Raw genomic sequence first — 27,310 nt, forward strand, 5'->3', positions numbered from 1 at the left:
TTAAAACTGTGGAAAATTGTGACAATGTTGTCCAGTCTGTTCCTGGACCTCATGCAATTCTGTTAGTGATATATGTGAAGGCCCGATTCACAGAAGAAGAGAAGGCTGCTGTGAAGTGGATTGAAGATAGATTTTGGTTCAGATGCTTCCATGTACACCATCCTACTGTTCACACACACAGACCTGCTGGAGGACAAGAGTTTGGATGAGTTCATCAGTGAAAGTGAGGATCTACGTCGCCTGAAACACCAGTGTGGAGGAAGATACCATGCGTTTAACAACAGTACACTAATTATATTTTAGGGTATTATGATGGGCTTTATTATTTAAATAAATGATCTATCAGGTGATTATAAGGCAGGCATGTTATGTCCACACACAAAAAGCACCACCACTGGATGGAGCCAATACACTTTTGCTCTAGTCGCTTTCATTTTTGGTTAAACAAAACTGGTCTTGTGATGTATACTCCCTCAAACATATGTTGGCCGTTTCCGTGAAAAGGTGCCACACCTCACCTGAACAGGTAACACAGCAAACTCATAAGTACATTTACCGAGGAGTGTGTGTGACAATAATATCTGTGTTTATGCGGCCATCCAGTGCCGCCTGGTGGTTGAGTGGTTAAGGCGGCAGCACATGCCAGTCTCCCTGTGCAGCCGGCCGCAGTGTTATGAATTTAGACCCCAGCGCCAATATGTTACTGCATGTCCTCCCTTCTCTCTCATCCCCATTACACGCTGAGCTAGAGAGAGAAAGCAAAAGAAATATGAATCCATCTACTTCTTACAATACACATAATTTCATCCAAGATGTAGGTTTATTTACATGTAAGGAGCAACCTTTTACTGACAGTTTAAACATCCATATTGATGGTGTATTTTTAGGTGTCAAATGTCAATTGTTGGCTCTTGTTTACAGTATGGATGCTAGAATTACAACTGCATATTCTTGTCTAAATTGGAAGTAAAATTATACATCATCACACCAGGGAAAACTAGGTATTTTGGTAAAATTGTTGTCTGTTTTAGTGAAATAGTCTAACCTGTCACATGCACTTTAACTTTTGTGCCTAGATGCTAGAATCAAACCTGGAATTCTGCTAAGACTAATCAAATTATTATAAAACTATAATCATTATCCTTCATTCAGTTTTTCATCACGGAGCATATATTTTTTCACAGAAATTAAACCTGAATGTTTTCATATTTATTATTGTATATTCTGTACTGTACAATGACAGGATGTAAAGGCGTATGGTGTACAAAAAGACCTGTCCAGAAAATACTAAGAATTAAAGGCATCTGCAAGACATATTATCTTGACAGTAGCACATTATAAAACAGCCAACTGCCGTTAGAGTGGGAGTGTCGTAAAGAGTGGGAGTGTCGTAAAGTACAAATACTTGAACAGGTAACACAACATTGTGTCGTCACCAGTATCACAGAAGCAAAGTCATGCCTCACTTGTGGATTTCAAACCTCCTCCTGTTTCTAATCACAGCCTGCACTGTTCATTCTGGTAAGTGACTGTTTTTACCAAATATTTTGCAAAACATTACAATAGAATGCAGTTAGAGACACTCAAAGTAACAATAAGCTACCACAAGGCTGCGTCCTGAAACTTGACCTCTCCTGAGTTTCAACTTCCTGTTAAATGAAACTAGTCTATAAGATAAGATAAGCCTTTATTTGTCCACAAAATCCAGATACAGATACAGAAGAAAATAACAGATAACAGTCTTAATAGAAAAAAACCCTTATAAACAAAACTCCTATGGACATAAGCGCTCATATTCTTAATAGGGAATAGAGAAAATAAAAAGATAAATAAAATAAAAATGAGCTAACTTAAGACAAAATAATACTAATCATAGTGGTGAAGTAAACACTCTTATTTACAGCAGTTATATGCACAGGAATAAAACATTATTGCGAGTATGAGTATGACAATAATTGCACATGAATATGACAGTATTGCACATGATTAAGTCAGTATTGCACATGATTAAGTCAGTATTGCACATGATTAAGTCAGTATTGCACATGATTGAGTCAGTATTGCACATGATTAAGTCAGTATTGCACATGATTGAGTCAGTACTGCACATGGCAGGCAGGCAGGCAAGTTTATTTGTAGAGCACATTTCATACACAAGGCAATTCAAAGTGCTTCACACAGCAGGAAAAATGCATTCAAATCACAAAGAAATTACAGAAATACAATAAAATTAACTAAATTAAAAATTATCAATCCAACTGATTTTCTAAACTAATAAAATCACAAACAAAAGAGAAGAGTGCAACGATAAAAATTAACTACAATAAAATTAACTAAATTAAAAATTATCAATCCAACTGATTTTCTAAACTAATAAAATCACAAACAAAAGAGAAGAGTGCAAAGAAAAAATCCTTTCAGTCATATGCGCAGCTAAACAAAACTGTTTTTAGCTTAGATTTGAACATTGTCAGAGTAGAAGCCTGTCTCACATCTTCAGGAAGACTGTTCCAGATTTTAGCTGCATAAAACTGAAACGCAGATTCCCCATGTTTTGTCCTGACTCTGGGCACCAGCAGGAGGCCGGTCCCTGAGGTCCTCAGAGTCCGAGATGGTTCATATGGCACTAACATGTCTGAGATGTACTTTGGTGCTAGGCCATGGAGAGACTTGTACACAAGCAGAGCTGCTTTAAAGTGCAGAGACCTGAGAACAGGACTAATGTGATCATACTTCCTGGTTCTAGTCAGGACCCGAGCAGCAGCGTTCTGGATGTACTGCAGCTGTTTTACAGCTCGTTTGGAGAGACCATACATGGGTATGACAGTTACATGTGTTCAGTGTTCACAGTGTTTATTGTAGAGTCTGACAGCAGCAGGAGGAAAGACCTGTGAAACGTCTCCTTCACTCCATAGTTTCAGTACTTGTTTTATATGGATTAGTATCTAGGTGAAGTTGTTTTTTTTACCCCACAGCGTCCGTTACCGCCCAGGCCTGAACGTAAGACACACAGGCCTAAAAAACTAATCACAGACACCAATATCACCTTGAATATACTGTATATTGTTAGGCTCTTTTGTTTTAATCTCACCTGCTTATCAATGGTCTGAACTATCTTCACAGATAATTTGACTGGAGAGCTGAGGCTGATCTTGGTTGGTAAAACTGGATCAGGAAAGAGTGCTTCTGGAAACACTATTCTTAACAAGGATGCTTTTCGAACTAACACCTCAGCAGAGTCTGTGACCAATAACTGCCAGAAGGTAGAGAATAAAGACCGAAACGGGAGACTCATCACCATTGTTGACACTCCGGGGCTTTTCGATACCCACAAAACCAACGACGAACTGAAAACTGAAATTGAGAACTGCGTAATTGTGCAGTCTGTTCCTGGGCCTCATGCGTTTCTGCTGGTGATCAGTGTCAAGGCCCGATTCACAGAAGAGGAGAAGGCAGCCGTGAAGTGGATTGAGGATAATTTTGGCGAAGATGCATCAATGTACACCATCCTTCTGTTCACACACACAGACCTGCTGGAGGGTAAGACTTTGAACCAATATCTGATTGAGAGTGTGAATCTACGCCGACTGAAAAACAAATGTGGTGGAAGATACCATTCACTAAACAACAAGCTTCCGGAGAACAGGGTCCAGGTAGAGCAGCTCATGGAGAAGATCGAAGAGATGGTGCAGGGGAATGGAGGACAGCACTACACCAATGACATGTACAAGGCAGCGCAAGTAAAACTTGAGGATGAATGGTGCAAATATATACTTTCTACCTTTGCTGGGTGTTTTCTTGGGGGAGTTTTTAAACCCTGGTTGTTCTCAATATGTATTCCCATGAGCCCAAAGGCTTATAACTGTTTTACGTCCGCTTGGCAAAACCTTGAACTGTAAATATAGTTATGCATTTATCAAGCATGGGGATGATGGTAGGACTTGGTAGGACTGATTGGGACTAAAATATGAAAGCAAGCCTCTACAAATTATTAAATGGATTTTAGCCAGACCAGGAGGAACTATGATGTATTATGATTATTATGAAAATTGCTTTCTAATTTACTTCATATTACTTTTATGTTTTCATGTCTTAAATTGTTTTGTGCTGTAATTTCTTTGTGATTTTAATGCATTTTTCCTGCTGTGTGAAGCACTTTGAATTGCCTTGTGTATGAAATGTGCTCTACAAATAAACTTGCCTGGCCTTTCTGCCATGTTGGAACCTGGTGTTGAACAATATATCAATAAAATGATGGTTTTTAGCATGTGAAACCCTGTCAGGGCTAAACATTTGATTGATTTCAGTTTCTAAATTAACATTTAGTGATATAATTTGGATCCTAATAATGCAGAGAACTTAACATTTTCTCTCTGAATGATGAAAATTAATCTTAAATTAATGAAAATTACTTACTTCTCCAAACTTCTACACATAATTATGTTATAGCATGGGCATTAGATAAATCACACATTTAAAAAAAGTAAAATGATTAATATATATAAAAGGAATGTGTAATTGTTCTGAATGAGTTCTTGAGCAGAGTTTAGAGTCAGAACATGGCTGCTAGAGGCAGTAATAGTGGTGATCTCTTTGGGGCTTGCTGCATTTGGAGACAGCATGTATGAAGGACGGTAAAGGCCCTTTTCCAATAGATCCAAGCCCTTTTCACAAAACTACTCGGCTAGTTCCAGTTGCCTTAAAGTTTCCATTCATTCCTTATGGGGAATTAGCCAAATCTTGCTAAAATAAATCAATAATTAACTAACACAAAGCAGAGAGAAAATTACAAATGGATAATCACAGGTAGCATGCTAAGACCTTTACATAACATGTAAATACTTTAACTGGACACATCAATATGTTTATAAAAGTAAGTTGTTTTGTCTCTAAGCTAATGCTAACATACAATAAATGTACCATACTCAATAATGTTAAAATAATATTACAAACTGAAATAAACCTTTTACAAAAACATTTGACTTTACATTCTATGCACTTTCATCAAGTTGGTCTCTTTATATTTAATGTATGTTAGCCTATAGCTTTGAGACAAAAATACTTTTATAAACATGTAGGTTTTTATATATATTTATTTACATCGGACAAAAAAGTCTTAACATGCTACCAGTGATTATCCATCTGTAACTCACTCTCTGCTGTGAGATCTTTTTATTTTTATTTATTTGAACAAGACTTAGCTAATTATTGTACAGAATGAATGGCTAATACTAGTTTGACATTTGAAAGGTACTGGTTTAACAGCACAAGTCAGCTCTCCTGTTGTAGATTCAACTAAGTCAGTTCTTTGCTGTCACATTGTGTTAAAGCAAAACTCAGATTAAAGTTTAACTTGAGTAACAGCGTTTCAAACAGAGCAGTGCCTCCAGTTAGCTTTACACCAGAAATGATGATGAGGAAATATTTATGATATAAGCAAGCCTGTAATGCCATGTATAATACTAATACTAAGTATACCAATGCTAGTGCTGTACTCAAAATATATTATCAATAAATCATGATAGACTTCTCTGCAATACGTGCGTCAATGTAGAGATGTGTATTGTGATATCAAAAAGGTTAATCATAATAATTAATTATCAACCTGGTGATTGCAAATCTGCAGAGCTGTAAAGGGAGTTATTCATTCACATTCTGATGCCATTGTGAACATGAAACTCCAATGCATTTTGTCATCCTACATAATCAAAACATACATTTTGTCAACTTTTAACACAGATTTCACAGATTTCACACTAGGCAATACTCAGCCCTAAAACTAATATTTGCTGTACTTCAAATCCTAGTGCATTTCCTCTTTGTCCTGTTAAGGGACTCTCTCTCTCTCGCTCGGCAGTCCTTAGTACAGTACAGTGTAATAAACATAACAGCCTCTTCTAGATCAACTGAGACGTAAATCATCACTCAAAATCAAAACGTCTAATTCAGTGATCAGCAGTTCTAAGTGGGTGCATATTGGGTAGGGGGCGGCCTCTGTGGGCATTCAGATGTAAACTTAAGACAATGCAAGGAAATAGGAAGCTCACTCGGCAAAGGCCAGGCTTCCAGAAGTTTCCCAGCAATGAATGTAGATGAACAGGGACAGCGCCCAAACCTGCAGCTCTAATGTGGAGCAAGTCACGTTTTCTTTGAAAATTTGGGACAAAGATCAATCAGAACCAATGGCTGAAGGTAAGTTCATTTTGAAATCCTCATATATGTACATATTTGATCAGGATTGTATAAATATTAGATAAGAATTGTCTTTGACTGTGTATTTTATTTTGTATAGTAATCCCACTGCGAGAAAAGAAACAGCGGACTCTACCTCGATCTGAAGGCAACTTTGAAGGTATTTGAATACAGTAAATTGATTTGACTGTCAAACCCTGTGTTTTTGGTTACAGTGTGTACCATAGTTGAGCCGAGAAGGGTAAAGCAGTGAGCAAAAAACATTTGTGGTGCTTGTTGCCTACAAAGTATATTTACTGTAGAAAGATATTGCCTTATCGATCCCCCTCAGTTACTCTGAGATATAATATTGTACATTTTCCTCATACAGCTCTGGATTTGACGGGAGGGCTCCGAATAGTCCTCGTGGGTAAGACTGGATCGGGGAAGAGTGCCACAGGAAACACTATTCTTGGTAGAGCTGCTTTCAAAGAGGACCCCAGCCCTGTGTCTGTGACCAAACACTGTGAGACCGCCAGTGGGGAGGTGGACGGGACGGCGGTGCAGGTGATCGACACTCCCGGCCTGTTTGACACTGCCATCACAGAAGAGGAACTGAAAACCCGAATAGAAGAATGTGTCAAAATGTCTGTCCCAGGGCCGCATGCTTTCTTACTGGTGATCAGGCTTGGGGTGCGCTTCACTGAGGAGGAACGAAATGCCGTCAAATGGATACAGGAAAACTTTGGGGATGATGCTTCTATGTACACAATAATGCTGTTTACATGCAAAGATCAGGCCAAGGCTGACAATGCGCTGAAGGAGTGTAAAGAGCTGCGCAGACTCTCTATCACGTTTGGACGGAGGTATCATGCATTCAACAACAACGATGCAGACGACAGAGTGCAAGTCACAGAGCTCATGAATATGGTCAAGGAAATGGTACAGGACAATGGCGGTAAGCACTACACCAATGAGATGTACGAGAGGGCCCAAAGGAAGCTCCGAGAGGAGGAGGAGCGCAAGATGCAGGAGGAGGAGGAAAAGAAGGAGGAGGAGAGGAAGCTCTGGGATGCAGAAAGAGAGCAGCAGGAAAAAGAGCGCGTGAAAGAGAAAAATGTGAAACGGAAGAATGTCCGAGTGGCGGCTGCTGCTGCGGTGGTGTTGGTGCTGGCCGGGGTGGTGATAGCTGTAGGGGCCCACACTACTGTGGCTCTGGCTCTGGGGGCCCCTGCGCTTGTCCTGGGCGTACTGTGCGGGCTAGGGGCTATTATCCTCTGGAAAGGAGTATCGTGTAAACCTAAAGCAAATGTTCCAGTATAACAGAACCATCCACACAGACATGTTTGATACTGAAGTCTGTGCTGGTATTTAATGTGTTTATTTCATTATATGTGAATTGATCCATTGTAACAGTTGGTGAAAGAGGAGATTTACAAAGAGTATTTCAGTATATTTCACGTTGCACTTTCTCACAGTGCAATGTAGCCTCTCATAAGTTCCACAAGAACAGTACATGCTAAAGAAATTTAATACATTTCTTATTTATATATATTTTTTATATTTTTAACATAATTGGCAATGTTGTTTCAAACTTCAACTCAGACAGAAGGCATACTTTGTGTGACGTTATTTCAGTGATATGAGTTCATTTCCCATTAGGAAGCCACAGACAATGGCTCACAGTAACAGGAAACATCCTTCATTGAACACATACGGTCCAATTTTAAAGAGATAAAGGAAAAACTTACACTGCTGTTTTGTGTCAGGTGTTTTATTTATAGAGAAAATATGTACTATTGGGAGTAATATTCAGATGTAACAATTAAAAGATCATTTTAATTAGTTCTTAGTTCCATTAATATGTACTTAATACCAGTGATTTTTGTTGTGAACCGACACCAAGTATTACCGGCAAGTATCGTGAAAGGTATCCAAGTATAGAATGCACCCCCCCAATCATACATGGGCTTAAATTGTAACATAGCCATTTTTCATAAAGGAAAATGTGTGAAGAGGCGGGGCTTCTCAGATCTGCAGATTTAAACATGAGGTCAAAGTCATTTTTTCTGTCATATCTAATATCTATATATTTAAACAAACAAAAAAACAAGGCACTCCCTTATCATTTCAAATGTCTTAATTAGATTGAAGAGACCTTACAGAGCGTTTCAGCCTGCTGGCCTTCATCAGGGGCACAAACGGGATTCAAATGTATATGTGTTCCACCAACAGGACTTCTCCAGCTGATGGCTATAATACTGATGGTATTGTGGGAACTCAATACTTTATGTGGAATGGTTCAGTCTGTCCTGTTGGGCCTTTTGGTCAAGCAATAAAACAATTGTAAATGAAAACCTTGATTTTACTACGTTTACTGTTTTTATAGTTTTTGATACTGCACTGATTTAATTTTAAATGATTCCATTTGGAGTTGGAGTTAACACTACCATCTGGTGGTGTTTTTTAGTCACTGTTCACACAGGTTCAGTTTGCACACGACCCTGTCAGTCCTATCGGTGGAACGCTTGTATATCATACTATACTGTTATAGTTAAAGTCTTCTTTAAAGGCGCAATGGATGATTTTTCGGCGATTTGAGAACGCAGGCGGAAGTGCGCATGCGCACTCCCCCGTGCGGACTGATACAACACACACGTGCGTTTGTTTATTAGCGCAACGGAGCGCATCGCATCTCTCGTCTCCCATAGATTTCTGTCCACTTCTGCGTCAGCTCGAACTGTCTTTCTCCGTCTTCATTTTGCCCCGTACACTGAGGGAACTATATTATGATAGATCCATGCGCTTAGGCACGCGGAAACATGGGGACGAACCTCACGCGGCTGCAGGTGAGCGGTAGGTGCGTTTTATGATTGATACGTGGCAGGACAAATGATTTATCCACGCCACGAGGAAATATGATAAAAAATTTGCTGCAAAGAAATCGTCCATTCTACCTTTAAAGGTGCAATATGTTACATTTCACCACCTGCCTGTGTCCATGGAGACATTGTCGCTTACCAAGAAGGTTCCACAGTATAGCATTACACCTATAATTAATACATTCTTACTCTTAGGATCCCCTCTCCACAGATCTCACCTGTAAATTGACTTGGTGGCGTAAAGTCCTTGGAGTTTAATGCAATAATGTAGAATATTACAAGCAAGAAGTTACATATCCTAAAAGCTACATAGTGCACCTTTAAACTGAACCCTACATTTCTTCTCACTCAACACATAAATAAAATGGTACAGCAGCTTTTTCATTTGAGCTCTAGACACGTAACATGAACACTTTTAAATATAGCAGTACTTTGAAATTCAAGTCCTCACAAAGTCTATGAAATAACTGAGGGTAAAATAATCCAATACATTTTGGACTGAAATGTGTTGTTGCCATGTTCAGTAGAAATATTTTCTAGTGGCTGAAATCAGTACAGCAAGGACATGTTTGCATGACCAGTAAAGACTAAAATAATAAAACTACTGTCATAGTCAAAATCAAATGTGAAAAGTAAGAAAAACCATGATTAGGTCATCTCACAGCTTGTGGCTGTAGAAAAGCATCATTGTGTGCCATCTTTGTGTGGTGTGTGCATTTTTCCACTGAACTGCCCTCCTACAAGCCCATTTATGATGTACGGAGAAACAAGCGGCTCACTATACAACAGCGGCACATTGAACACTCACTGCACACGACAGGACCAACACATTTTCAGCCTTCAACTACTTAAGGTAAGTTTCTCTCACTCTAAAGGATATCATGCTCAATCCATCCAAATTGTGAGTTTCATTTTACTAACAGACAGAATATAATTTCAACAGATAGGAGCAGACAAAATGAACTTGTCAGACTCGTTTTTCAAATTGACCCTTTAAGTTTGTTTATAAATTATTCTCCAAATCAATTAATGGATCAACAATATGACTTAAATGTTTATTTTGCAGGAAATTACAGGACACCGAGGATCTGTGGAATCTGCTGAATGAAAGGAGAAAAACTGAATATTTCAAAAGTGCATTTGTCAAAAGATGGCATCTACAGGTCTGCAGCTGGTGGGGATAGTTCTGTCCATTTTGGGATGGGTGTTTGGGGCGTTGGTGTGCGCGGCCCCGCTTTGGCGCGTGTCTGCATTCGTTGGAGGAGAGTTGGTGATCGCCCAGGTGCTCTGGGAGGGTCTCTGGATGAACTGCCTGTCCCAGACCACGGGCCAAATCCAGTGTAAGACATACGATTCGACCCTGGCTCTGCCCTTCTCTGCACAGGCTGCTCGGGGCCTGACTGTCCTCGCTCTGCTCCTATGCGTGTTTGCCCTGATGCTTGCCGTGGCTGGGGCAAAGGGCACACACTGTTTGGGCTCAACCAACCTTTACTCCAAAACCCGGGTGGCTCGCGTTGCTGGGGTGCTCTTTCTCGTGGGCGGCCTGATCTACATGGTGCCCATCTGCTGGACCGCATATAGCATCATCAGGGACTTCTACGACCCCAATATCGCAGCGCCTTTAAAAAGGGAGTTGGGGCCAGCGTTGTACCTGGGTTGGGGCTCCAGCGTGCTCCTCATAGTGGGGGGGTTTCTGCTGCAGCACGGTTCTAGCCCCCCCGTGTCCAGAGTGAAGCCGCTCATCACAGGGCCAGTGAAGGACAACCCGAAGGCAGCAGAAGTCAAACAGCCGGAGAAGTCCTTTGTATGAGTATCTTCACCTAAAAGAATATCCGGAGTCCAGTGATTCTCATTAATGTGTGAAAACCAGTGGACTTTGGTGGTATGAGGTTTATTAGCCCAAAGTCTTCATTGACTGGACAGCACAGTAGGAAATGGGGAGAGACATTTTGCAAATGGTTGGAGATTGTGATTTAAATCCCTCATAAGCGCTGAAGCTGACCCACTGAGCCACACTCCAGCACAATATATAAGATAAACAAAAGTAAATGAAACTAAATTCAGGAATTAGATCAATTTTAGAAAATGAAGGCAATGTTCAGCATTTTTCTAAGGCGTAAACTGTGTATTATAATCACTTCAATCTTAGTTGTTATTCATTGCAAATACCATGTGCAGAGCGTAATGTGCAGAGTGGGAGTTGAAATAGATGTGGGCAGATGTGAAATGTTTATTAATGCGTGTTACAAACATTGCCTTTGTGAGTATGAGTGGGCAGGAGTGACGTGCAGAGTGCACTTAATCTGATGTTTGTTTACTACCAGCTAACCTCTCCTTTCTTTGCTTTGCCTCTGATGTATTATAGTCAATACTATTGTATTAAAGGGGACGTGCCATGCAATTGGGATATGCTTCTGTGCCATAAGTTAAAACAATTTTAGACACCCATGGAGTAGTATTTTTTTTTTAATTTAAAACAGTGTATTTGAATGGAAATGCTATACTCTACTGCAGTGTTTCTCAAATTGTGAACTCCTTCTGGTGGATCTCAGAAAGTCTCGTTTTTATTCAATTTGTCTCAATAATATTCACATTTATGTCTTCCATTGGGTTACTACTTGAACAAAACTACTATTTTCCTAGTCCTGTTGTAGACTTTATTTGCTCTGATTTAGTCTTGGAAGGATAATTTTATAGAGCAGGTTTAGATCAAGTGATAATCAGAGGGCCAAATATTTTCTTATTGGTACTTAGTGTGAAGAATTTGAGAACCACTGTTCTAATGTAACAGGATTAGGGCATTTCCTGCCCTCTGCTGCCCTTAATAAAGATTAAACAGGATTTTTACAAGTGAATGAAATTAAACATTCTCAAGTTAATAGAGGCACTTTCACAGTAATTTACGACAAAAATACATACTTTTTCAGTGAAGACACTATATCTTTACAATAAAATATTTGTATTTAACATCAACAAAATGTATCTTTTGCTCATTGTTTACTTTACACGCACAACATGGATAAGTAATAGATTATTCTTTCCACTAGAGGGCGTAAAAGTGGCTGCAATTGCTTTTCTTTTCTTTCTTTTTTTTCTTATAATTTTTATTTTTATTTTACATATACTGTACAACAAAGACAATAAACAGGAACAGCAACAATAACAACAATAACAACAATAACAACAAAAAACAAAACAAAAACAATACATGAATGAAAGAAACACCCCACATGCACACACACATAACATAAATAAATAACTAAAAAACAATACAATAAACAAGAGTGAACAGAGTGGCTCATCAATGTCAGTGTTATATCAGGATATATCCCCATCAGTTGAATTTTCTTTCAATAGTGCCATGATTTGACTCAGAGAGTCTGAGTGGTCACCGTGGTCACTGCCCAGATCTTGCAGAACAGAAGCTGCTTGTTCCATAGAGACAAGTTGTTGTTGTTGTTGTTGTTGTTGTTGTTTTATGGCGGTTGGCATCCAAGTGTTGCATTACCGCCAGACTTTATTCCTCAGACTTTTCGTAGTCCTCAGACTCTGTCGTAGTCCGTAAAAGTACTCCTCCCATTGCTTTGGCGTTACAAAGCCCATGAGGTCATGATGTGTTTTTGTGACTAGAATGTTGTTGTTGTTGTTGTTGTTTTATGGCGGTTGGCATCCAAGTGTTGCATTACCGCCAGACTTTATTCCTCAGACTTTGTCGTAGTTGTTGTTGTTGTTGTTGTTTTATGGCGGTTGGCATCCAAGTGTTGCATTACCGCCAGACTTTAATCCTCAGACTTTGTCGTAGTCCTCAGACTCTGTCGTAGTCCGTAAAAGTACTCCTTCCATTGCTTTGGTGTTACAAAGCCCATGAGGTCATGATATGTCTTTGTGACTAGAATAGTTGTTGTTGTTTCAGACAACAACCGGCTTTATTCCAGGGAGACTCTTCTTCATCTTCCTCTCCTTCTTTGACGTTCGGTGCTTCCACCGTAATGCAACACTCGGATGCCAACCGCCATAAAACAACAACAACAACAACAACCGTACAGCTTTATTCTTTAGGCTTCATTCTACAGGCTTTAATATTTCCACTGATGTCGCTGCTTGGTAGCCGTGCGTCTACGAGACTGGACGAGGACAGGAGACCACCCCCACCCCCATCTCGTCACTCCGATCACTCTGACTCCCCAAAAGCAGACCCCCATCACTCCGACCCCCATTCAGCGCCTTTAGCCCATTTTCTATATCTGCCCAATCAAGCTCCTTTGTTCCAAGGAATCTCCCTGCAGCTTTAGCAATGATCCTGATCCTTTCAGTTCCGCTTTGAGTCTGAGCAGCACAGCCTACAACATCCACCATAAAGAGTACAAAATCCTCTCTATCCACAACCAGGGTATTCTCATTAATTCTGGAACCTGCACACCTGGGACCTCCACTCCCGAAACCCCCACACCTCTTGGGAGCCACGCTGGCCTTTCTCATCTCGCCCTGGCTGGGAGCAGCGCTGGCTCCTCTCTCTGTATTTACTCTAAACTCGTTACTTGAAACTTTCTTGACTGCATCTGCATAGGATATATCTTGAGAGACCTTTATTTTCTGCACCTCAGCAGCTCTTTTGCTAAACCTGCATCCCCCGTAGGCAGAGCTATGTTTTTCCCCACAGTTACAGCACTTCAGTTTTGCACCCACGTCACACTTCCCATACTCATGATCTCCTGCACATTTACCACATCTTTGCTTCCCTCTACAGACCGCTGCAATATGCCCAAAGCGCTGGCACTTAAAGCAACGCAGGGGCGGCGGAACATATGGCCTGACGCTATAGCACATGTACCCAATGAACACCTTACTAGGCAGGCACCTCCCTTCAAGTGTTACCATTACCGACAAGCTGTCACATCTTACCCCAAACCGGGTCACCTTCAAACGCCTAGCGTCCACCACCGTAACTCCAGTCAAATTCTCCTTAACTTCATCCACAGACGTCGCCGTAGGGACACCTACGATAACTCCTCTGACCGTGTTTCTTTCAGCATCAGACACAAGAATGTCCTTTCCACCCAGACGTTTAGTTCCAATCGCCTTCCGTTGCTGAGCCGCGTCCTTGCACACGACCAGCAGCGAGCCATCTCTAAGGACACTCGCACTCTTGATCACTCCCACAGCTACAGTTAGGCTCTTTGACAATGCCACTGAATTCCACTCCTTAAAGGATGCACTATCCTGTGCAAGCTTTATGATCACCTTACAGTCTCTGCTCTCACCCCGGATATCAATAGCTTCAGCCTCATCCTGCTGCTCATTCCCAGAACCCTCGGACGAGCTAAGGGACTTTTTACGTTTCCGGGCACGTGCAGGCAGAAAAGGCTGCTCCTCCACGCCGTCCAGAATGTCTTCCATCCCCGATCCACTCTCCTCCGCCATCTCCCGTCTCTCCAGACCGGGTGTTGAGCAAGGTCTCCTCACAGTTTTAGTCCAGGGCTTCACCCTGTTGTTGTTTTATGGCGGTTGGCTGTGACTAGAATAGTTGTTGTGTCAGAGACCAACCGGCCTCATTCCAGGGAGACTCCTCTTCATCCTCCTCGCCCTCTTTGACGTTCGGTGCTTTTTGGAAGTACAAAGCCCATGAGGTCATGGGACGTCTTTGTCGTTTTAGAAGTCCTTCTTCCATCACTTTGGCGTTTCCAGGCCCATGAAGTCCAAGCGCGTTAGAACATCCTCTTGCTCCTCATCCTCGGCTCAGTCTCCAACACCCCCCCACCTCTATAAACGTTTACCCAGCCCTGTGCTACATAAGTTGTTGTTGTTGTTGTTGTTGTTGTTGTTTTATGGCGGTTGGCATCCAAGTGTTGCATTACCGCCAGACTTTATTCCTCAGACTTTGTCGTAGTCCTCAGACTCTGTCGTAGTCCGTAAAAGTACTCCTTCCATTGCTTTGGTGTTATAAAGCCCATGAGGTCATGATATGTCTTTGTGACTAGAATAGTTGTTGTTGTTTCAGAGACCAACCGGCTTTATTCCAGGGAGACTCTTCTTCATCTTCCTCTCCTTCTTTGACGTTCGGTGCTTCCACCGTACAGCTTTATTCTTTAGGCTTCATTCTATAGGCTTTAATATGTCCACTGATGTCGCTGCTTGGTAGCCGTGCGTCTACGAGACTGGGCGAGGACAGGAGACCACCCCCACCCCCATCTCGTCACTCTGATCACTCTGACTCCCCACAAGCAGACCCCCATCACTCCGACTCCCATTTAGCGCCTTTAGCCTGTTTTCTATATCTGCCCAATCAAGCTCCTTTGTTCCAAGGAATCTCCCTGCAGCTTTAGCAATGATCCTGATCCTTTCAGTTCTGATTTGAGTCTGAGCAGCACAGTTTATAACATCCACCATAAAGAGTACAAAATCCTCTCTATCCACAACCAGGGTATTCTCATTAATTCTGGAACCTGCACACTTGGGACCTCCACTCTTGAAACCTTCACACTTCTTGGGAGCCACGCTGGCCTTTCTCATTTCGCCCTGTAAGCAACCACAGCAGAAAGCTCTCATATGCTGCATTTCCAGGTTCTTTAGCTCTAACATCAATTCCTTTTTTCTTTGACGTCTTTCTCTATGTTTTGCAGAGCCATAACTAATACACCAACCTCTACATGTGGCTTTAAAAGCCTCCCAAACTGTCTGAATGGAAACAACAGAGTTCATATTTATCTCAAAAAAATCTGATATTCTTTCATTAATCATAGCAACAAATGTCTTGTCCCATAGAAGCATGTTATTAAACTTCCACTGTTTTGTTTTATGCACATTAAAGCAAGGTGAGAATGTAAGAGAGATGGGAGCATGATCTGATATTAAGATGGTGTGGATCTCTGAATTTATCACATTTTCTGTTATTAAAGCAATTGCTTTTCTAAAACAAATAAAGGGAAAGTGTCTGTTATCCCCTGGAAAAGCCTGAGGTTTGAAACTTAAATGTCTTAGCTATTCCAGAATGAAAAGTGGTGGCAATAACATAAAATATTATGTTTCATAATTTTCAATAGGCTACACTGTGACCAGACAAATGATGTCCCCCTTTTCTGTGAGGTCAGTTTCAGATTTATTGTGTATATTGTTTAATGTTCATCTGCTCTATGGGGCATATCTAAACATTTTGCAGACCTACCTGGCCTGATAATTATTATACTACCCATTGTGTACATTTAAAAATAAATAAATGGCAAACTATCACTATGCATAGGCTATTCATACTCCATATAGGCCGATCATACGGAAAATAGTGCTGGAAAGTGCTGTGTCATTAGAAAGGAAACACTCATCAGCATCAGTGTCTTTCGGTCTCGTCAGCTGCTGCAAACTGCAAAAACACAGAAGAGGCTGAAAGGTTCAGTACAATTGTAGATTAGACCATTTTGGTGTTTCTTGGCAAAGCAGATATGAGAGCAAATTGACCCACAAACTTTCTAGCCTTGACATTTTTTCATAAATAACTTTGAGATATATGGCTATTGGTTTGCATCATCCATGGAAATAATCATCCTCATTAGTTACTTCACAAGCTGTTAGTCCTGCCAAAAAAAATTCTTAAATAATGAAGAAAAGCCTGAAGGCGAGCAGTAAACTTCACCTATACACAAGGCTGAACCTCAGACACCTCTCACATCCTCTGAAGAGAGGAAACACCTTGGAAGTACAATAACGCCACATTATAGCAATACTACTTACTACATTCATATAATAGACCATGGGAACGACCCTTTACAGGCGAGTGAGGGCAGGAGAGAAGATTCACCTCACCACCAGATGGCGCCATACATACATCAACATTACAACATTCTTCAATATTCGATTAACTCTTATTGAATTAATCGCCGTTCAACCAACTACAAAGACTGTGACGAGTAATGACTTTCAACCTTGTAATTTCCTAAACGGATAACACAGAAAAGTGGGCGGGGCAAACCGGATGCGGAAGAGCGTAGTCCGTATTTAAAGGGACAAGAGCCTCGAGACACTGCGTGGCCGGTCACAAATGACGGTACCGCTTTAAACAGCCGCATGAAGTTCCTTGATTGAAAATGTGCCTTTCATTTCGGGATTTGTAGGTTCTAGCCGTCCGCTGCCGACCTTTGTGTCTCCGCAACCCGGGGCGGGTAGGCAGATCCGCGCTCCGCAGTGCCAATTGGCTGCTTCCCTCGGCCCAGTTTTGCCGCTACTTCCCAAACACGTCGTCTTGCTCAACGTGCGTGCGCTTATGTGGTCTGAGCGTGCGCGCTGCGGCCAGAGCCCAAAATCCCCGGTCCGAGCTGCTTTCTCTTATCGAAATGTTTGAAGATTAACGAGGCCGCACCGTGCAGTTTCACACAGGCCAGAACCGGGCACACGGCGGCGGTGCGTCAGAAGAGCCCCGAGTGCAGCGGACGGAGCCATGGCAGAGAAGCGGGTCTCACGGTGGTACTTCGGGGGGCTGGCCTCTTGTGGAGCTGCATGTTGCACGCACCCGCTGGATCTGATCAAGGTAAAAGCTCGCGTGGGTGACACAGGCTCAGCCCGCAGGAGCAGGCCACATGACACTGACACAGGGCAGGACAGGTCATGTGGAAACTAGCTTACACTATCATTATTACTCTATCATTATTACTGCTGCTGACGGGAATAAGTGCATGTCTTTACTTGTTCATCATTGCCTACTGCAGCCTGCACATTCAATATTTTTGGTGCCTTAATCAACTTTAGGGTTAGCTGCACATGGTTTAAATAACTAAGCCTAAATAAAGTCATGTGCCTTGTATAGACTAGTGCAGCTGAGTTAATAACAAACGTGTGATTGCCTCAGCCTGACAGCAAAAGCAAGTACTGCTGTAGAAGTGTCCAACAACACAACATTTAAATATCTTTGTTTTTCTACAAAACATTGTGACCAGTAAGTTTGGTGAAGTCCTTTTATTAGGACTGGGTATTTCCAAGAACCTCTCAATACAACACGGAAATCGAGAAAAGGGATCTTGCAAAGAGCAAAATCAATGTTATTGGTTCCAGTTGATACAGCAGTATCTTCAGGCCGGGACCCCCAGAATGACCTTGCAACCGACTTGCGACACGAACTGCAGAATCAAATTGAAAGTGGTATTAATTTAAAGTGTCAATCAGGTTTAATGTTGTTTATGTGAATAGTTTTATTGTGGTATTGGACCCAATTTCCCCCCAAATATGCTGTTGAATAGAATACATATGAATAAACAAATACAGTGTCATAATGTTATATCTTTAAATAATTCCGTGACCCCCAGCTCAGTGCAGGTGGTCAAATTACACCTCTTCTGCTGTCATTCAAATCTGCTGAATCATTGTTACTTTACAGAATGGATTCTCTGCCTGTGGCTTCAATGTCATTAAAAACAAACACTACTTTCAGTTTGTCATTCAGATCCGGGTGCTTCAAACATTTCTAGCAACAAATGTCCATTCATTAACTTGGACTTGGAAGCACAATATTTATTCAATATTTGTGAGTCTCGGCTTTAAGACGGTCCAGCTTAAGAGATTTGCTCTCCAATTACCCGGTCAACTGTTTCGGGTGCTGTGTCTATACTGTGGCTCAGAAGGCTCAGTATTTCTGTAATCATTTTGTATAAAGAAGCTGACAAGTGGCAACATGATATTTCTATTATTGGGTTTTTATCTTACAATCTATTCACTTGCACAGTATCTGAACCTGATGCAGGACGTTTACAGTCACATTTGAGCAGATTTATTAAACTAATATATTCTCAAAAGCCAATCTATTATCATGACTTCTTTATGGCATCAAATATCTATCTAGTATTTCTGATAATTTGAAAAACATGGATATATTTTATGGTGCGACTCACTTGGCCGAGGGAACCATCTACTCGTGTCCATGGAAATAGCAAACCTTCCACCAGAAAAGTTACGCAAGTTGCGCAGTGCTCTTTTAATCATTATCTTACCTGTCTGACCTCCTCATCCCCCACCGCCCCTCCCGAGCTCTCCGATCCTCCTCCTCTCTCACCCTGACTGCACCAACATCCCGGCTCAAAACTTTTGGTGACAGAGCATTCTCCCGAGCAGCACCCCGACTCTGGAACTCCCTCCCCCAACCTGTCCGCCACTCTCCCTCACTCACAACATTCAAATCCCGCCTAAAAACATACCTCTTCACCCAAGCCTATGACCTCCCCTACCCCTAGCCTCCTCTACCCCATTGCCTACACTTCTACCCCCTGTTACATCCCCATCTTTTTCTCTCTACTTCTTCTGTCTTGTTCATTTTATCTGTATATTAATGTGTTCTGTACGTGTTGACCCCCCCTGTCTGTAAATACCCCCCCCTTTTTTATTATGTTCAGCGTCTTTGGGTCACTGAAAAGCGCTATATAAATAAAAGTTATTATTATTATTGTCTTTGTTGTCAAGTAGATTACTTTCATGACTGACTTATTGCTAGTATTGTAATCCAACTACAGAAGCCACTGTGAACGCAAATTTACACCAGATAAATTGTCAACAATGCAATATTTTGTAACTCTATATGATGAATGCTTTCACTACGATGTTTAGAGATTAAATTTGGATCAGAGGAAAAAGGATCTTTTCAATGACACATGGAGAACACACAATAGTTTCCGGTTAGTCAATGTTTGTAAAGAGTGACAGCGTCCCTGTAATGTTTTTTCAGGTGCATCTGCAGACGCAGCAGGAGGTGAAGAAAAGGATGTTGGGGATGGCCGTCCATGTGGTCCGACATGACGGAGTGCTGGCCCTGTACAATGGGCTCTCCGCGTCCCTTTGCAGACAGGTATAGACATATCTTAATGCTGTCTATGAAACCTAATACAAAATGTGTTCATGGTTTTGTACCTTTTTGAAACTTCCTCAAAACATCAGAAGCGTTTTACAAGAATGCCCAAGATGCAATCTGTGCAGGTTTCGAGGTCAAAGGCACAAATGCACATTCAAAATCTCATTCTAATCTCCAAACAACTAACTGGAGTAAAAGTCCTGCATTCTTTCTGTATCTGCTCTGACAATGAGTTCCCTCCTGTGGTTTAAGTGTAACGGTTCATTTTGCTCCCTCAGATGTCTTACTCACTGACCAGATTCGCCATCTATGAGACAGTCCGGGACGTCATGGGCAACAACAACAAGGGGCCCATGCCATTTTACCAGAAGGTCCTGCTGGGCGCTTTTGGAGGTGGGACGGCTCAAATGACATGTACTATGTTACCTGTACCTAATGCGGCTTCAAAACGTTAATAGCAAGGTTCTTACCGACAGGTTTTACTGGTGGTTTTATAGGCACCCCTTCAGATATGGTGAATGTCAGGTAATGATTGATTTTAGATTTGCCGTCTGTGTGTTCATGTTATGCACGTTTAATAAATATGAACTTTGACTCTAGGATGCAGAATGACGTGAAACTAGCACCAGAGCTGAGGAGAAAGTGAGTTTTTAAATGATATCAGGGCTGTAGAGTGAATTAAAAATGTCTCTTAAATGTGAGGCATTCACACTTTGTCCTCTCATGTCTCCTTTGTTTTGCTCTTTCAGTTATAAACACGCCGCTGATGGCCTCGTGAGAGTCTTCAGAGAGGGTAACGGGTGCACGCAGCGGCTAAGCTTGAAAATCTATCCGCAGTGACTTAATACTGTTCATGCACCTCTTCATTTCACAGAGGGATTAAAAAAACTGTTTTCTGGAGCCACAATGGCGTCCAGTCGAGGCGCTATGGTCACCGTGGGGCAGGTGAGTGGCACATGAACCACAATCACAGAAAATGCGATTTGATGATGGTTTACTATCATTTTGTTTTATACATTTAATATATTTTTGTTGTGACCCAAAGGCTGTGTCCAGTTTGTGCCAGTCTAAAGCCTAAATAATTGGGAAGGGATTTGTCTGAAAGGGCATCTGATGTGTATATATATTTTAAAATTTGGAATTAATGGTACAACAACTGTATTCAATAACCAACTTATTTCAAATTTTAGTATTTCCCATATTAAACACATTTAGTATGCTAATTTACATACACATCGTCAGAAGGCCTGGCTGTGAGATTTAAATTAGTTCCTTTTATCGTTCTAATCTAAATAGCATAAGCATATTTTTATACAACAATGACATATCTTCTGCCCACAATTGTAAGTTGTAAAATTCACATTTTCCATTGTAAATACAACAACGGATTTGTCTACTTTTAGGGGCATTGCAGGAGTGTCGTGTTTATTCAGCGAGCGTGTTGTCCATAGATTAGACTAGATTAAACTACTGTAACGGCCTGCTCACTGGCCTCTCCAAACGAGCTGTAAAACAGCTGCAGTACATCCAGAACGCTGCTGCTCGGGTCCTGACTAGAACCAGGAAGTACCATCACATTAGTTCTGTTCTCAGGTCTCTGCACTGGCTCCTGTGGCTCAGAGAAGAGACTTTAAAGCAGCTCTGCTTGTGTACAAGTCTCTCCATGGCCTAGCACCAAAGTACATCTTGGGCATGTTAGTGCAATATGAACCATCTCGGACTCTGAGGACCTCAGGGACCGGCCTCCTGCTGGTGCCAGAGTCAGGACTAAACATGGACCGGCCTCCTGCTGGTGCCAGAGTCAGGACTAAACATGGACCGGCCTCCTGCTGGTGCCAGAGTCAGGACTAAACATGGACCGGCCTCCTGCTGGTACCAGAGTCAGGACTAAACGTGGACCGGCCTCCTGCTGGTGCCAGAGTCACCTACGTTTCAGTTTTATGCAGCTAAAATCTGGAACAGTCTTCCTGAAGATGTGAGACAGGCCTCTACTCTGACAATGTTCAAATTAAGATAAAACTGTTTTATTTGGCTGTGCATCTGACTGACATGATTTTGTTATCCCTCTTCTGTCTTGTGTTGTGTTAAACACTTTAAATTGCTGTGTGTATGAATTGTGCTCTACAAATAAACTTGCCTTGTTTTAGCTGGCGTGTTACGACCAGGCCAAACAGCTGGTGTTGGGCAGCGGCCTGATGGGAGACAACATCCTCACACATTTCCTCTCGAGTTTCATTGCTGTAAGTGTGATAATAATGCATTGGATTTTCAAGATGCTCAATGTGCTTTACACTGCATTATTCATCCACTCCACACTCTGTGATGGTAAGATTCTAATGTTATCCACCGCTGCCCTGAGGTGGGACTGATGGAGGCTGTCAATGGGCCTCTCGCTCACCAACGCTCGCACACACCAGACTGTGGCATTGTGGGTGCATTAGAGCCACTCGTGCCCTGCTGTGGCACCTATATTTCACCACCTTCTCCTAATATATTTCTTTGTTTATTGATCAGTCCATTCAAGATGGCATTTTGTTGAATGTGTTTGCAGTTTGTTCTTAAACCAGTAATTTAATTGGCTGTTTTGGACCTCTGCAGGGTGGCTGTGCCACTTTCCTGTGTCAGCCTTTAGACGTGATGAAGACGAGGCTCATGAACTCAAAGGGAGAGTACACGGTGAGTGCATGTTTGTATATTTATTTAGTTTTGTCAACTTGGACACATCACAAAAGAACCAATTAAACGGACAACTAAATTAGTCCCTGGGCAGCGTCCTGTTTCATAAAACTGGTTTACTTTCTAAGCTCGATTCAAATGGCCTTGTGTGACTTGTGTTGTTGTAAGTCTGGGTTTCATAAAGTCTCACTCGAGTCTCACAAAATCAAGTTAGAATTATGATTTTGTAGCCTACTTGTGTCTGCCATGGTCTTGTAATGAGTGGACAGAGAGGTCGGTCTGTATGTTTGCTCCTTGTGGCTGTCAAAGCTGTATTATTAAGCAAGACCAGCCCTTAACGTCTGTGTTTTATGCTCATTCGAGCGAAAAGTCTGGCTTTACTGAACATATTTTATGGAACAGCCTCCAGAGGCCTGTACTGCAAAGCTGTCTGAATTTATTCTGGAAAAGTTTCTCTTACACGGACTGACCGAGACATAAACATCTCTGGATAAATTGTACTACGAAGTGGGTTCACACTCTCTGTCAACCCAGGTTTTTCTGAATGAAGCCGTGTGTGTTCAGCAGGGAGCGAGGTCAGCGCTAGCCAACCAATCAGAAGAATGGAGAAGGAAATGGTGTACTTCAAACATGAGGAACTGTCAATCATAATCTGGATGATATACGAGGGAATAAGGGCTAAAATATGATCCAAGAAACTCGGGCGCTGCATTCATGTGTGGACACTTAGTGACCAGTCACAGCCATGCGGGTTACACCACATAGAAAGTGCATTTTAATATCATTCATCAATATAAAAGGCTTTAGAACAAATGTGTTAAAGTCTTGAAACACAGACCTGTATCAGATCTTTGAATGCCATGGAGTGAGAGCTAAGCAGTGTGTAAAGACGCACTCAATTACAGTGTTTAATTCTGTACATTTTAATGTGTATTTAATGTAATAGTGCTGTTTAAGATAATGGGAATATTCCATCTACAAATCATCTAATAATCTAAGTGTAGCCTATTTAAAGATCATTCGTCCTCTTCATAAATCTGTGACTGACAAAAGGATACGCGCCGTCTCTTCATGTCCGGCTCGTCTCTCTCCCTCACACCGTCCACTCGTTCAGTTGAATTCTCGTCTCTGATTGGTCCAAGAGTTATCATCTTATCCTACTCGGCAACATAACCTGGTGCCATGGAGATCTTCCTGATAAAAAGTGATGCAGATTGGTAGTACCACTGGCTAAACCCACTACTCCAGCGTTGTAGTTCAGGCAGAAACCAATTGTGTCTTTATCATCTTTTTAAATTGAAATAAATCATAATTTTGTTTTTCAGGGAGTAAGGCATTGCTTACGAGAAACTGCCCAGCTGGGTCCTTTGGCGTTTTATAAGGTTAGATTTTGATTATATCCTTTTTTGAATTTTGTTTTTTCAATGCGTTTTTAGATGCATGAATTTCTTCTCATTAGTTGTGGTTATTTTTGTCAAGAAATATTATTTTAGTAAACATTTTGGCTGGCCCTGTCGACCGTGGTAAAGGGTGTTTGCCGTCAAAAGTAGTAAAATGATTTAATTTTATAGCTGGCAGTACAATAATGGAACGTTATGATATTTGACATTTACTTCAAATTGCTAAATACATGTATTTAACAGAGAATAAACAATGTATTAACAGTTTTGCTTTGTAATTTGGATCTGCTAGTATATAAGTTTTATGCACATGCCTGTCTGTAGGATGACGTGAATGTTTGTTATTCAATAGTGAAGTAATGCTTATAACACGTGCATGTTTGTCTCAGGGCCTTGTTCCTGCCGGGATCCGTTTGATCCCTCACACGGTGCTCACGTTCATCTTCCTGGAGCAGCTCAAGAATCACTTTGGGATTCGAATCCTCTCCTAAGCAGCGTCATCGTCGCATTAGACACAAGGATAGAAAGATATGTACCTACTTCTCTACCTCTTATCCTGCTACTAATGCAAAAAAAAACACATTAAAAAGCCTTGATCGTCATGGGACTAACGTTGTTTAGTTCAGTTCTTGCAGATGTCCTGTTGAATTCCATCAAAACATAAGTACGACTAGAATTGTGCTGACCATTATTAACTGTTGATCATTTTAACTACCAATCATGATTTTTATGTATTTACTAATCAGTACTATATATTCCCAGCTAAACATAATCAGCAATAATCGATGAAGTCCTAAGGACAAAATGAAAAGTTGCAAATTACTAAATTAAAACTAAACTAAACTACTTCAATGTTTTGCTCCTGATGTCAAGTTAGATTAAATGGTGCAGTATGATATGATTGAAGACTATAACCATATAAAAATACATTTCAATTTGGATAGTGCACAAATTCCCCCCAAAAATGTCAAAGTAAGTTGTAGCCTTAATTATGAGAAATCTGCTTGTTTGGGTTATTCTGTTTGACTTAAGAGAATTTGAGTACAATGAATATGTGATGATTATTGTTATGCAATTTACAATGGACCTAAGCCTTCTTTGTCATATTGTATTGGTCAGTGTAGTATCGGAGTTCATGTACCTAACCCCACATGCCTTACTCTACTCTAACAACGAAAACTCGCCATTGTCTGTGAATATTGAGTTATCATTCCCATGGACTGGAAATTGACTGTTTAAAATTGAGGAGGACCAAACTCAAAATGCTAAATATGAAATGTATTCTTGTTATGGTCCACACAACGCTACATTCTCCATATCTCCATGTTTGTGTCTAGTAGACGTGCCAGGGTGCAACGCTGTTTAGTTCAACAAGGCACTTTATTGAAATCCTGAACCTTTTTAAAATGAGGAACACAACCTGGAGCCAAGAGTAATAATGAAAATTGTGAACGGTACACTGGGCAGTATATTCTTAGATTTTATTTTTAATGTTACATGAGGATTTTTACTTTTTAGTTTATGGACCGCTTTTGTCCAACAGAGGGCAGTACTGTAACGATCTCCTGTGTCTCCTGGCATCTCAGTTTGTTTCATTGTCCTGCCTGTTGTTTATTTCTGTGGTTTATAGTTAATTCATTAATTTCGATTAAAATAATAATGAAAAGGTGTTTGTTTTACTGTTTCAGAATCAATTGTGTTTTCAAAGTTTGCTCCATAGAGACGCACACTTCCACCATATACCATCATCCTATAGTCTAGTATTAAGAAACGAGGTGTAACAATTGCTCTATAAACAGATAATGCAATATTATTTTTTCTAATTAACCTTTACAAGCTACATTTGATTTTGGGGTTATCAAAACTAAACGTCTGTCCCGGGAACTGCAAATGTAAGGCAAGGTAAGTTTATTTGTAGAGCACATTTCATACACAAGGCAATTCAAAGTGCTTCACACAGCAGGAAAAATGCATTCAAATCACAAAGAAATTACAGAAACAGAAATACAATAAACTTAACTAATTAAAAACAATTTAAGTCATAAAAGAGAAGAGCACAAAGAAAAATCCTTTCAGTCATATGCACAGCTAAACAAAACTACTTTTAGCTTAGATTTGAACATTGTCAGAGTAGAAGCCTGTCTCACATCTTCAGGAAGACTGTTCCAGATTTTAGCTGCATAAAACTGAAACGCAGATTCCCTATGTTTTGTCCTGACTCTGGGCACCAGCAGGAGGCCGGTCCCTGAGGTCCTCAGAGTCCGAGATGGTTCATATGGCACTAACATGTCTGAGATGTACTTTGGTGCTAGGCCATGGAGAGACTTGTACACAAGCAGAGCTGCTTTAAAGTCTATTCTCTGAGCCACAGGAGCCAGTGCAGAGACCTGAGAACAGGACTAATGTGATGGTACTTCCTGTGTAAAGTAGGAGGAAATGTAAAGTAGCAGAATCTAAATTTGGTGTGAACAGTCATTATTTTATAAGATTAAGTTTCTCAATTTTCTCTTGCTTGAATGTATCACAGTTTTTATAATTGTGTGCTGTGTGCAGTCCTCTTCATACATAGGATTGAACAGACTTCAGTTTGAACAATGTTTAGCGTCATCTTTTTCAATATTTGCTTATGTTTTCATAAAAAAAAGTATAAAAGCTGAGCTTATTTATCTGACCTGCTTCTTCTGTCAGACTTGGGCTTTATATTTACCTGATAGTTGTGCCGCCTCTTATCAGCTGTTATTCGCAGCGTGGTAATATGATTGTGATCCGTGTGGTGGTCTCTGCAGGAGTGAGTCTCAGAGGTGTCTCAATGGAAAGGCTCAGTCGACTCTGTGGTTGGTCCCTCTGCTTCATAAATCTGCAATATCTGACCATTGTAGAAATCAAAGTCATGGACTGTGAATGGACAAAAATAGCACAAAAATCAAACTGTAAATTTGGAAAGCTATTTAAGTCAGAGAGATGGACACATGGCGCTTCAACAGATGAGAAATGTGTTTGCCTTTGTGTATGATTTACTGTTTGAGACCCAGGAGTGAGCAATGAACTGCATCAGTGGTTCCCAACCTTTCTCAGTGACCCCATTTTCCCTGATGACACATTGGCGACTCAAACATCCCTCTCCTACCTGCCAAGCGACCGTCTGTTTTCTAGTTAATAATTATGTTACAGAGCAGTAATGATTATAAAAATAATGTATAGAAGCACTTAACATGCCATCCCTTCATTAAAATTCACACATGCTAGTTTGAATCTTTTTTCTAAAAAAAACATGGAGATCCTCTGGAACTCTCTCTGGGGAAATTTGGATCCTGGCCCGCAGGTTGGGAAACTACATAATGGACACAACACAACTGGAGCTG

At 41.0% G+C, this 27,310-nt stretch overlaps 4 protein-coding genes across 5 annotated transcripts; all 4 read left to right on the forward strand.

The window, feature by feature from the left end:
- Positions 1-1,429: 1,429 nt before the first annotated feature.
- On the forward strand, positions 1,430-4,033 carry LOC140377757 (GTPase IMAP family member 7-like). 2 transcript variants are annotated; one of them, XM_072463309.1, is made up of 2 exons: positions 1,430-1,521; positions 3,139-4,033. In XM_072463309.1, exons 1-2 carry the CDS (start codon positions 1,458-1,460, stop codon positions 3,897-3,899), a joined length of 825 nt encoding a protein of 274 aa, XP_072319410.1. In that variant the 5' UTR covers positions 1,430-1,457; the 3' UTR covers positions 3,900-4,033. The 2 variants fall into 2 exon arrangements, with proteins under 2 accessions (XP_072319410.1, XP_072319409.1); XM_072463308.1 differs by having other exon boundaries at positions 1,431-1,521; positions 3,124-4,032.
- A 1,966-nt stretch (positions 4,034-5,999) lies between these two features.
- Positions 6,000-7,927, forward strand: LOC140377756 (GTPase IMAP family member 9-like). Its single transcript, XM_072463307.1, has 3 exons — positions 6,000-6,192; positions 6,293-6,352; positions 6,563-7,927. The coding sequence occupies exons 1-3, from the start codon at positions 6,093-6,095 to the stop codon at positions 7,492-7,494; spliced, it is 1,092 nt and encodes a 363-aa protein (XP_072319408.1). The 5' UTR covers positions 6,000-6,092; the 3' UTR covers positions 7,495-7,927.
- Positions 7,928-9,809: 1,882 nt separating this feature from the next.
- Positions 9,810-11,954, forward strand: LOC140377938 (claudin-4-like). Its single transcript, XM_072463558.1, has 2 exons — positions 9,810-9,906; positions 10,120-11,954. Exon 2 carries the CDS (start codon positions 10,204-10,206, stop codon positions 10,861-10,863), a length of 660 nt encoding a protein of 219 aa, XP_072319659.1. The 5' UTR covers positions 9,810-9,906; positions 10,120-10,203; the 3' UTR covers positions 10,864-11,954.
- Positions 11,955-17,110: 5,156 nt separating this feature from the next.
- Positions 17,111-24,611, forward strand: slc25a10b (solute carrier family 25 member 10b). Its single transcript, XM_072463136.1, has 11 exons — positions 17,111-17,568; positions 19,750-19,869; positions 20,151-20,265; positions 20,349-20,397; positions 20,473-20,514; positions 20,622-20,665; positions 20,747-20,817; positions 22,020-22,112; positions 22,471-22,548; positions 23,874-23,930; positions 24,338-24,611. The coding sequence occupies exons 1-11, from the start codon at positions 17,479-17,481 to the stop codon at positions 24,437-24,439; spliced, it is 861 nt and encodes a 286-aa protein (XP_072319237.1). The 5' UTR covers positions 17,111-17,478; the 3' UTR covers positions 24,440-24,611.
- Positions 24,612-27,310: the final 2,699 nt, after the last annotated feature.

This window comes from Eucyclogobius newberryi, unplaced genomic scaffold (assembly GCF_026437365.1).
Source record: "Eucyclogobius newberryi isolate DKJ021-1_F unplaced genomic scaffold, fEucNew1.0.hap1 SCAF_4, whole genome shotgun sequence".
In the NCBI taxonomy this organism is placed as follows: Eukaryota; Metazoa; Chordata; class Actinopteri; order Gobiiformes; family Gobiidae; genus Eucyclogobius; species Eucyclogobius newberryi.

Coding starts and splice junctions, on each gene's coding strand:
- LOC140377938 (XM_072463558.1), top strand. CDS start 10,204: ATGGCATCTACAGGTCTGCAGCTGGTGGGGATAGTTCTGTCCATTTTG.
- LOC140377756 (XM_072463307.1), top strand. CDS start 6,093: ATGAACAGGGACAGCGCCCAAACCTGCAGCTCTAATGTGGAGCAAGTC. Junction 6,193..6,292: donor ATCAGAACCAATGGCTGAAG/GTAAGTTCATTT, acceptor TATTTTGTATAG/TAATCCCACTGCGAGAAAAG. Junction 6,353..6,562: donor ATCTGAAGGCAACTTTGAAG/GTATTTGAATAC, acceptor TTCCTCATACAG/CTCTGGATTTGACGGGAGGG.
- LOC140377757 (XM_072463308.1), top strand. CDS start 1,458: ATGCCTCACTTGTGGATTTCAAACCTCCTCCTGTTTCTAATCACAGCC. Junction 1,522..3,123: donor AGCCTGCACTGTTCATTCTG/GTAAGTGACTGT, acceptor CTATCTTCACAG/ATAATTTGACTGGAGAGCTG.
- slc25a10b (XM_072463136.1), top strand. CDS start 17,479: ATGGCAGAGAAGCGGGTCTCACGGTGGTACTTCGGGGGGCTGGCCTCT. Junction 20,515..20,621: donor GCACCAGAGCTGAGGAGAAA/GTGAGTTTTTAA, acceptor TTGCTCTTTCAG/TTATAAACACGCCGCTGATG. Junction 20,818..22,019: donor CTATGGTCACCGTGGGGCAG/GTGAGTGGCACA, acceptor GCCTTGTTTTAG/CTGGCGTGTTACGACCAGGC.